This window comes from Falco cherrug, chromosome 2 (assembly GCF_023634085.1).
Source record: "Falco cherrug isolate bFalChe1 chromosome 2, bFalChe1.pri, whole genome shotgun sequence".
Classification (NCBI taxonomy): domain Eukaryota; kingdom Metazoa; phylum Chordata; class Aves; order Falconiformes; family Falconidae; genus Falco; species Falco cherrug.
In genome coordinates, this window is record NC_073698.1 from 41,349,891 (window position 1) to 41,360,290 (window position 10,400).

The 10,400-nt window shown below is 43.9% G+C and overlaps 1 protein-coding gene across 2 annotated transcripts in view; it reads right to left on the reverse strand.

Annotated features, from left to right (window-relative positions):
* The window catches only part of PCDH9 (protocadherin 9), a 182,492-nt gene extending 173,573 nt beyond the window's left edge, over nt 1-8,919 (reverse strand). Inside the window, exons 1-2 of one of the 2 annotated variants that reach the window (XM_055702564.1) lie at nt 8,356-8,919; nt 3,924-7,093 (exon numbers count right to left, since the gene is read on the reverse strand). In XM_055702564.1, the coding sequence (XP_055558539.1) occupies nt 3,924-6,959 (3,036 nt within the window). In that variant the 5' untranslated portion in view covers nt 6,960-7,093; nt 8,356-8,919. Of the gene's footprint in view, nt 1-1,988; nt 7,094-8,355 lie in introns of those variants that run through there. The other variant, XM_055702563.1, reaches the window with a different exon arrangement.
* Nucleotides 8,920-10,400: the final 1,481 nt, after the last annotated feature.

The following is a 10,400-nucleotide window of genomic DNA, read 5'->3' on the forward strand; positions in this document are numbered from 1 at the left end:
TCAGAAAAGTGCTTAGAGTGTGCTTACGGCTGTCTTTCTTGAAGACAACATTTGAAATCATTTGGACTTTAAGGATCTGCTTCAGTCTCACCACTTTAAATGAAAGTTAAGCATGTGCCTAAATGCTACTTGATTAGGAATGAAGGCTGAAGGTTTTGCTCATAACCCATACTGATACATATTTTAAACCTGTGTAATTTGTCACTGCTGTACTTCAAATCTGATTAAATGAAGTTGTTATAATTTAAAACTGGGATAACCACGGTAAATTGGCCCTAATTTCTTTTATTATTTAATCTATTGTTAATTTAATGACATTGAGTAGGAGTTTTTTCTGTTTGTTTGGTTTTTATAAGAGGCCTTTCACATAGAATAATACAACACGTCGTCTTCTACTGTATTTCTATGTAGCTGTTTGGTGTAATGACTTACTAATTTGAAGTGCATTTTAAAGTTCAATCAAATACTGAAAAGAACACTGATTGAGAAGCCTGCATAGATTTCAGTATTCTTTATGAGTCAGAACACTGATTTTGGAAGCTTAGCTATATAAGCTGGTGGTGTGCAACATCATTTCCATACTCCTAATTATGTGAATTAGCATTTAGAACAATCCCAAGTTCAAGTATTCAAAAATGCTCTTTTCAGAGCATCCACCAGGTTTACTGCAAGATAGGCACTTGAAGGAGGCTTTGGTTTTCATACTGGGTCCTTCTGAAACATCAGCTTGTGCAATTCAAAGGGACATGAGAAGACTTAACCACAGAATTTCCACTAAATTTATTGACGATTGCACAGAAATGGCCCAGCAAAGAAATATTAAGAAAATTGTATTGAACAATCTATTTTTGAATTCTAAAAGCCTTCTGAGTTAGGACCCAGTTCTAACAGATTTCTAGGGCCAAGCTCCCATTAAAAGCAACGGGATTTTGCTCGAATGAAGTCCAAGTGTGGACTCCAGGTCTCAGCGCTCTATTAATATTAATGTATCCACACGATAATTTGCATGTGTATTTACCTTGGACTGAAAGAAACTGTAAGTAAAAATGGAGGATGCTAGTATTTCTTAGATCTATATTCATCCTACATGTCTTCTTTTCCTAATGTAACATCCTCCACAATTCCCGCAACCTTTGCAAACCACATAAAAAAAATTGTCGAATATGTAGGCGACTTAATACAACTTCTAACATTAGAAACCGAAAAATTAATTACGCTAAACCTCAAGAAAACGGTATTGTGGCACAGAACTAAGTATTTCTTCCTAAAGGAATTTAAAAGAATGTTTTTCAGATACTGTAGCATTAGCACACACTACTATTCAATAAGATTTTTAAGTCTGAATGCTTTGCTTAAAAGCCATACTCTATCACAAATCTAAAAAAAGACCTATGAAAGTTATTTAACCCCTGTGCCAATGAATACGAGCTAAAACGCATCCTCATCTCAGGACTTACAGATAGAATAATAGGAATGCTGCTAATGATGACTCCTCCAGCCAAAAGTGACAAGGGGACATAAAAAGGTTATGTATGTCCTGTAACCTTATTGGGGAAAAAAAAGAAAGACACTGTCTCCTTCATCACAGAATAAAAATACACAAACTCAGTACAGACAACTGCCTACGTAAGAAAGAGTTATATATTAAATTACATATAATATTACAGCTTTTGCAGGGAGAAATCCAAATCATACGATACAAGCACCTCCTGACTTCAAAAAGGGTAAAATAAGACTTCAGTGGGATTTGAATCAGATCCATATACAGGTATAATGACTGATATTATCAATAAACCAAAACCAGTGTATTCAATGTCATGAACACAGGTAACTGAAAATACTAATACTACCAGTAGGTTTTGTTTGGGTTGGGGGGGTGGGGGGGCGGTTTCTTTTTCCTGTGTTCAATGTCACTGTGCAGAGCTTGCACATTCTGTTGGGTAAATAATTTTGGGGGGTCTTAACTGCCTCTAGATACTGTGGGGGATTAAGTCTGAGTTTCCTAATTGAGTTTGGAAAGCTAATTTAAATTAGATTAACAAAATCTCAGAACAGAAAAGGAATGTGTGGGTTGGGGGTGTTACGTTTTGTAACTAAAACTGGGGAGAAAACTTCTGCCGAGTAACCACAGATCATGCAGAACTCATTCTAAAAATTTGTTGGGGTTTTTTCCACATTGCTTCTTTTTTTAACTTCTGCTGACAGTATCTGTATGGTGCTGCGTAACAGCCTGAAGACAGCTCTGGGAGTATACCTTTCTTTAAAGTCTTTAGAAAGGTTAAAGTTTTGTGTGAGTCTTCTGAGACGTTTTCAGTGTCCGGTTGTAGGTATGAGTTGTTTTAAAGCAGTTACTTTAGCAGAACTGCCTCAAAAGCGCTTGTTTTATTCTTAGCATCTTGTTAGTGTGACACCTTACAGACACCCAAAGTCAAGACACAGTTCTGGGAACATCACATTCCTCTCAGATAAGGCTAATGCAAGAGCAGGAGGACGACTTTATCCTAAACTTGGCTACTGTCAAAATCTTTTTGCAAAGACAAGCCTAAATGTGTCTCACTTGATTCTCTGGGATTCATATCCCTAATAAATTCAGACAAATAACCATCACTCAGAGAGCACAGCGCCAGCGGGAATACAAACGCGACTCCTAACACCTACCGAGTCGGTGCAGCGAAAGCGAAGCGCCAAGGAAGCTGCCTTGCAAACACACAAAACTTAACTACTGACCACTCCAGTGCAACTATCCTTAAATAAAAGGTTCTTTGGCTGTAGGATCAGCTCGAGCCTTCCCTCCCCCCCGCTTCCCCGAGCTGCTGCAGGGCTGGCGGCGGGCCAGCGCAGGCGCCACGGTACCGTAGTGCCACCTACAGGCTGCGCCGGCGCCGGGTGCCACGCCGCGGCGGCGGCAGAAGAAAAGCACCAATAAAATAAATTAGACAGCGCCGCATTTAAATCTTTATTAGCAAGGAATTATTAGACCTAAGAAAAACTAATGCTGGATTTGGTTGAAATATGAGATTCTCAGCCTCCTAATCCCTCTTCATATGGCGTATTTCACAGTTTAAAATGAGTTATGACAGATCACTTATGCAGTACTAAGATGAGAAAATATTTACAATGGGATGACTTTTTTTTTTTTTCTGCATAATTCAGATGTATTCAGAGAACGCATTCCTTTCAAAAGTATGCTTTGGCCATTTTTTAAAGTATGCAACAAACTTTCTATGCAATACCAACTTTCATCTATTACAATAACGTAATTTTAAACTCAAAACAGAGGAAGACTTCCGTATGGCTTATTTATATCCTATCAACAAACCACGTGCTTCACAGATGGAGTAGCTTGGAAATTTGGCTGTCTTTGTTAGGGAATAAAATTAACCCCTTTAGTAACACTAACTTAGCAATGTTCCAAATCAGCTTGAACCGTAAAAGAAATTCAAGCCAACTCACTTTGAAATTTCAAACTGAATGTACATATCCCTTCAATCTTGAAACAGTCAGATTTTCTGACTGAAATTTAGCATATAAGGAAAGAGGTTTTGTTCTTCAATAACTTTTGTATTTGAAGAAATACTGGGGAGAAAAAAAAAAGTTTTTCTTTTTTTCAGTTTTCTTTATGCACATGTATATGCACTTGCACAGACGTGTAACAGTCCTTTAACAATCAGTATTATTCAAAACTCAAAGTATCGGTGGCATTTCACAAATGCATGATTAAGCCCCAGGTAAATGATAAAGGGGCCAAGTGGTTTTTTTTATTTCTTTTTGTTTTAGGTTTTGGCTTTTTTTTTTTTTGTTCCCCCCGTAATGTAACTAAATCAGACTGAAACAAAAAACCCCACAATATAGTGGCACTTTTAATACTGGTTGATCGGGCACTTGTATGCAGTACTTATAGACCAGTAAAAGTGCTCGTTTACCTGTCTGGTGTGTAAGGGGCCCTTTGTCTTGAAGCCTCCTTGGGAACTGCACTCTGAGGCACTGAAGTGATCTGAACTAGTGGAAGAGCGTTTGGAAAGGGTGTCACAACCACCAACAAAGGTGTTGTCCAACGGGAGTTCCTGAATCACATGGTGCTTTTTCACTGAAACTGGAGTGTCAGGTTTGAGATGAAAAGCAGACTGCGGAGAGGCAGATTTGTAATGCTTGGCAAGATCAGGACTGTTAGGCTTAAAGGTTGTTGGTGGTGCTGTGCCCCAGTCAAATCTTCCTATACTTTGCTCCTCCAGCTCCGCTGGAAGGCTTATTGTCCCGTTGATAGGTTCATGAACTGCATCATCAGGTTTGGACTCCTCAATGGTCACAAAGTTCAAAAGAGAGCTCTTCGGAGATTTCCTTTTCTTCCTTTTCTTTTTCTTGTTTTGCTTGTTCTCCTGATTGGGAGACATCCACTCAGCACCTTGCTTGCTCCTCTGGGCGGCTTTGAATCTGGACGCATGTCGACAGCGAACGAGAACCGTGACAAATATCACCACTATGACAACCATGGCACCTGCCACAATAGCGATCATGATCGTGAGATAGTCCTCATTTTGGTAGGGTTGGCTACTGTCCCCTATGTTCCGGTCCAAAGGTGTTTCCATAGTCCTGCGTATCAAGTCATAAATATAAGAGGCATTTCCAGCAGTATCGTTTACATACAAAAATACAAGCACAAGAGTATGCAGGGATTTAGGATAACCCAAATCACTTATGTTGACAACTAAGCGATGCAGCCCCACATCATTAGGAGTTGGTTTTTCTTCCAGAGTAATATTACCTGTCACCGGATCAATCCGAAACAAACCCTTGTTATTTCCGCTTACAATCGTGTACTTCAGCTCGGCATTCATGCCAGTGTCTATATCGACAGCAAAGACTTCGGCTACCACCGATCCTGGAATTGCTGAGAGTGGCACTAGCTTAAAAGAAGTATTAGAAGGTGGGTAGATGACAACAGGGCTGTTATCATTAACATCCATGACGTTTATGGTTACTTTCGCTGTTGAAGAGCGAGGAGGTTGCCCTCCATCCACTGCCTTAACATCAAAGGTGTAGGAGCTCTGCTGTTCTCGATCAAAAGAAACATTGGACTTTATAACTCCAGAGTACGGATCCAGCACAAAGTTTTCATTGTCATTCAGGATGGAAAGGGTCACTGCTTTATTTTCCCCAGCATCCGCATCGGTCACTGTGATCACCCCCACCGTGCTATACTTTGGTAAGTTCTCAGATACGAAAAACTGGAAGTGATTATGAGTAAATTTGGGACTGTTGTCATTTTCATCCAACACAGTAACAATTACAGCTGCTTGACTCTGCAAAGGAGGGGTGCCATTGTCTCGGGCTGTAACAGTGAAAATGAAACGTTCCTGCTCTTCTCTGTCAAAAACTCTGGAGGCTGTCAAAACTCCTGTCTTTCGATCCAGATCGAAAAAGGAGGCATTAGGGCCAAGCTGATAAACAATGTCTGCATTTTTCCCACTGTCTTCATCTGTGGCACTAATAGTTGTTAAGTATAGACCATGTCGGTTGTTTTCAGAAACTGACAGCTCAATTACAGGCTGGCTGAAAATCGGAGGGTTGTCATTTTCATCCTCCAGTTTAACTCTTACCAGGGCAGTCTGGTTCAAACTGGGCTTGCCAGAATCAGAAGCAACAATTTTAAAGCTGAATTCTTTGGTGCCCTCATAGTCCAACAAGGAAGAGGTCTCTAACAAATACTGGTTGTCGTAAACCGCCTTCAAGTGGAAGGGGACCTCTCTCTCAATGAAACAGATCACTTTGCCGTTCACATCAGTGTCCTTATCTGAAACTGTAATTAGGGCAATCTTTGTATTGATGGGATCTTTCTCAGATAAGTACACTGTGCCATTGATGGGACTTATTATGTACCTGAGGTCTATGTTAGGAGGGTTATCGTTTACATCAGTGACATTGATGGTAACAGTTGCCCGGGCTGGTGTAGAGCTACCATCACTAGCCAGCACTGTCACTTTGTGAATAGCAGTCTCTTCTCGATCTAAGGACCTCTGAACTGTAATCAGCCCTGTGGTGTTGTTTAAAGCAAAAAATCTTTTGGTTGCAGGGGCGACCTGGGCACCAAAAATATATCTGATTTCTGCATTGCTTCCTATATCTGCATCCGTAGCATGAAGCTGAATTACAGAAGTGCCTACGGGGGCATTCTCTGGTATATGAACCTCTACTTGACTCTCTTTAAATACTGGCCTGTTATCATTGACATCACTTACTGTGACTTGCAGGATGGCTGTGCTGGATTTCTGGGGGGTACCTCCATCCTCCACTTTAATTTTCATCACGTAGGTGTCCTTTTGCTCTCTGTCCAAGTTCTGCTGCACTATCAGCTGAGGCCATTTCTCTCCTTCTGGAGTTTCTACAATATCCAGTCCAAAGACACTCTGCCCGTTTAGCAACTCGTAGTGCTGAACGCCGTTGAAACCTGTGTCAGGATCTGTTGCTGATGGGATTGGAAAGCGACTGTTGATCAGAGTGTTTTCTGGGATGGAGATATTGATGACAGGGGATGGAAACATAGGTGCATTGTCATTAGTATCCTTTACAATGATTTTTATTTTGATCAGCCTAAAAAAGTCATTGGGGAGAATCACCACTTCAAGTTCAAAGAAACACTCGTTTTCTTCTGCATAGGAAGCTCCAGCACAGAGTTTTTCTCTGTCTATTCTGTTAGATGTCGTAAAGATTTCCCCGGTGTTACTGGAGACTTTGACCAGAGGGGCATCCCCTGCTTTAGACACCAGTCTGTAGACAAGGCTGGCACTGGTCCCCGTGGCAGCATTGATATGAGAAATGTTCAGGTCCTTTGGTATGTTCCCTATGGGTATGTTTTCAGGCAGCTCCTCTCTAATAGTGTAAATAAGTTCTTGAGCTATAGCAGAATCCAGCCTTAAACAGGCAATCAAAGCGGCCAACAGGTAAAAATCCCTTAGGTTCATGATAATGTTTTTAGGCTCTTTTCCTGGATTTTAGGATTTAAAGGTTTCCAGAGAGGAATGATGCGCAATTTGCAAGAGGAGGCATGCATGGACTGCAGGATGCATTACATCTCATTTCTTATTTGGAGACAGCACTGTCAACACAATGATACAGAACAGCATTATTGGTTTTTTTTAGGCATGACAAATCCACGATCTCCAACTACTACTTGGTTTTGCAATGCACACATGCAGCAGTACAAATTCCTACTGCTCCCCTTTACAAGCAATCCCTCCGGACAAATGCACCAATATCTTTTCAGCTGCATTTGCACAGAGTGAGAATGGAAATAAGTATTTGCAGGATTAAGGGTAGCTACCGTTTCAACACGTACTTTCTGAAAAATTTCTTGGTACACTGTGTAATCCATAACATGCATTCCCCCTCTACCCTCCTCCACCCAGTCATTTGGTGCAAGTGAAAAATCTTCCCGCACTACTTCTGGATTCTAACTGCTATGTCAGCTGCCAAATGTAATTTGTTGTTTGCTTCCGTACATGTTTTTTAGCTGTTACTAACCAGATTTTTCTCTGCTCCTTGTGCCTTGCATCCCTCTCTATAGCTATCGTACTGGGAAATAACCACCCAGACATGCTGCTGCTGCAGCAGTCGTCACTGGCTACTTCACATCCCTGTTAACTGATGAGACAATAACAGGACTTACAGTTTCCTAGACTCTCAGCTCAATGTTTCCTCTCCAGATGTTGGATACTTCTTCTTCTGTGTAATAACCTTAAACTTTGTTTGTTTTTAAACACTGCCTAAATCAGGAGGCTGGAAATTCCAAATGCAACTTAGGAGCAGCCAGCATGTTTACAGATTGGGGAGGGGGGCGGGGGGAATAAATTTTCTGATGACGAGGGGAGGAAAAAAGGTGCAGCCTTTCCCCATTGATACTGATCTCCCTTCAGGATGTTATTAGCAGCTGCCACACATAAATACTGCAGACTAATAATGCAGGTGTAAAAAAAAAAAAAAAAAAAAAAAAAAAAAAAAAAAAAGAAAACCCGACAGACACTTCTGTTTGCATGCTCTGCTAACCACGAATTACCCTGGTGCAAGGCTGCCAGCAGCACCTACAGTTTGGCAGAACCGGGCAGCCCCCAAGCACTAATCTTATCTGCATTAAGCTGCACGGTAGCTGATGCCCGTGATTACTTCCAGCAGAGTGATGCAGGTAGGGATGCAGAGACAGTGAGTAGGTGAGCCTTTGCTACCAACACCAACTGAATCCAAAACACCAATTCTTATTCTTTGCCTAGACAAACATACTGTGTGTTGGCTTTTTTCTTTCTTTCCTTCTTTCTCCCCCTTTAAATGAAATGCATCACAGTGTATGGGTAACTTTGCACTTACGTTGGTTGTCTACCTTTGACGATCTGCTGCAGCTAAGCAATGATCTGTTCCAGCAGATACAGCACAATGCATCTGGTAAACCACCAGTTTTGGAGAAATCAGCAGCAGCTAAATGCTTCCTCCTTGAGATATGTGTTGCTTCAGGGTGGCAAATTAGCAACTCCAGTGAACAAATTCACAGTTCTGTCGTTAGTCATCCTCTCCACGTTTCATTTCTATTAAGCGGCGATCCTTTGGGTGTTTAATGTGCACGCAACAACCCAAACAAACAGCAAGAAAAAAGCCGGTGCACTTCTTTAGACCGGGGGTATTTTCCACTCTGCACTGCACACAATTTCCATCCCTCTCTCAGCAGAGCAGAGGCAGCTACATGAAGTCTGCAACTTCTTACTGGAAATGACAAGAGTTGGTCTGGCGATGCTTCTCTCTCCTTCTTTAGCTCTGGGTTGATAGTTGCCCGTAAAAAAAAAAATAAAAAAAAAAAAAAAAAAAATCCTAATGGGTTATTGCTTTAGTGACGGGAGGAAGCGACGGCGCTTTCCCTCCTCCCTCCCAGCCTCTCTCCCTCACACACGCTCCCTCCTTCTCTCTCTCTCTGAACTGAAATTCTTGATATAACTCTCAATAAGCCCAGAGGGAGGGTGTGCGCGGCGCTAGGCCCCCCCTCCCGCCGCACCGCATTGGCCCGCGCCGGCGGGGGCGGTGGATGGCGGAGCGCGGCGCTGGCATTGGCCGCCGGGCACGTCGCTCCGCGGGCCGGCCGGGGGGCGGGGGCGGCGGGCGGCGCAGCGGCTCCGCGCCGCGCGGGGGGGTGGGGGGGGGGACGCGCGGGGCCGCGGCGAGGCGAAGGGGGGCGGGGGGCGCGGGGGCTGGCGCAGCGGGCGGCGCGGCGGGGGCTCCGCGGTCGGGGGCGCAGCGCCCCGGAGCGGGGGGGGGGCAGCCCAGCGGGGGGGCGCGGCGGGGGGCGCGGAGGCGGGCAGAGAGGGGCATCGGGCTTGCGAGTGGCCTCGGGGTGCCCTGGAGAAATGAGCATGTGCTGTGGGCTCGCGTTGGGGGGGGGGGGGGGGGGTCGGGGGTTTCTTTTGTTTGTGTGCGCGGGGGGTGCCTGCGAGCGCGCCCCTGGCGCGGGGGTGCGGGGAGCCCCGGCGCGCAGCGCTGGTGGCCGCGCAGGGTGCGCAGCGTGCGCGGCCTGGCACGGGCTGCTGCCCGGCGCCGCGCGGTGCCGGAGGAAACACCCTGCCCCGGCCCTCAGCGCGGTTCGGCTTTATATTTAATACATGCCTTTTCATCTATAATTCACGCTGCTCAGACTCCAGCCCTGTCTCGGCTCCCATTTATGCCTGCACACCTTTCTCCTTCCCCTTCCCGAAGGGTCAGCCGAGATAGTTGCCGAAGGAGGGGGAGAGCTGATCTGCTGGTTTGGGGTTTGTCTGCTTAAACATTGAACTGGAAAACATTCCTCTCTGTGGTTTGATAAATAATAAAAGTGATCGTTGCACCTTCCCCGTAAATGACACGGGTAGATTATCCAGCTAGCCACAAAGCAGCATCACATGCCTGGAAGATGGTGTAATAAAGTGCCAGTGTATGGCGATATGAGTGACCTCAAAAGTGTGACAAGAAGATGATTATAGTGCATTATATATAGTGCATTATATGTAGTGCCTTTTTCAACGTTTTCTGGAGCATGAATGAGCCTTCATTTGACTGTGCCTTTATTGCTAGCTTTTCTCAGCTTGAACTTGCAAGCCATATGACACAGTACCGATCCGATTTAGTATGCCCAGGTATGTGGCCACACTGGCTGCTGGTTTTGGTTAAGCCTTTCAAATATGTATGCACACAGAAAGCAAAGATGACATCAGCATTTGACTTTTTGTATATGCGGTACTACATCTAGATAATTTACACATTTTCAGTTCATAGCACTGGCCAGCTAAAGATGTGAGTTTCTACCTGGAAGATTTTACGTTTTCAGATGCAGGCTCCTACCTTTAGACTTCCATATGCACCTGCACATACGACACACTGTTAACTAATGGTGG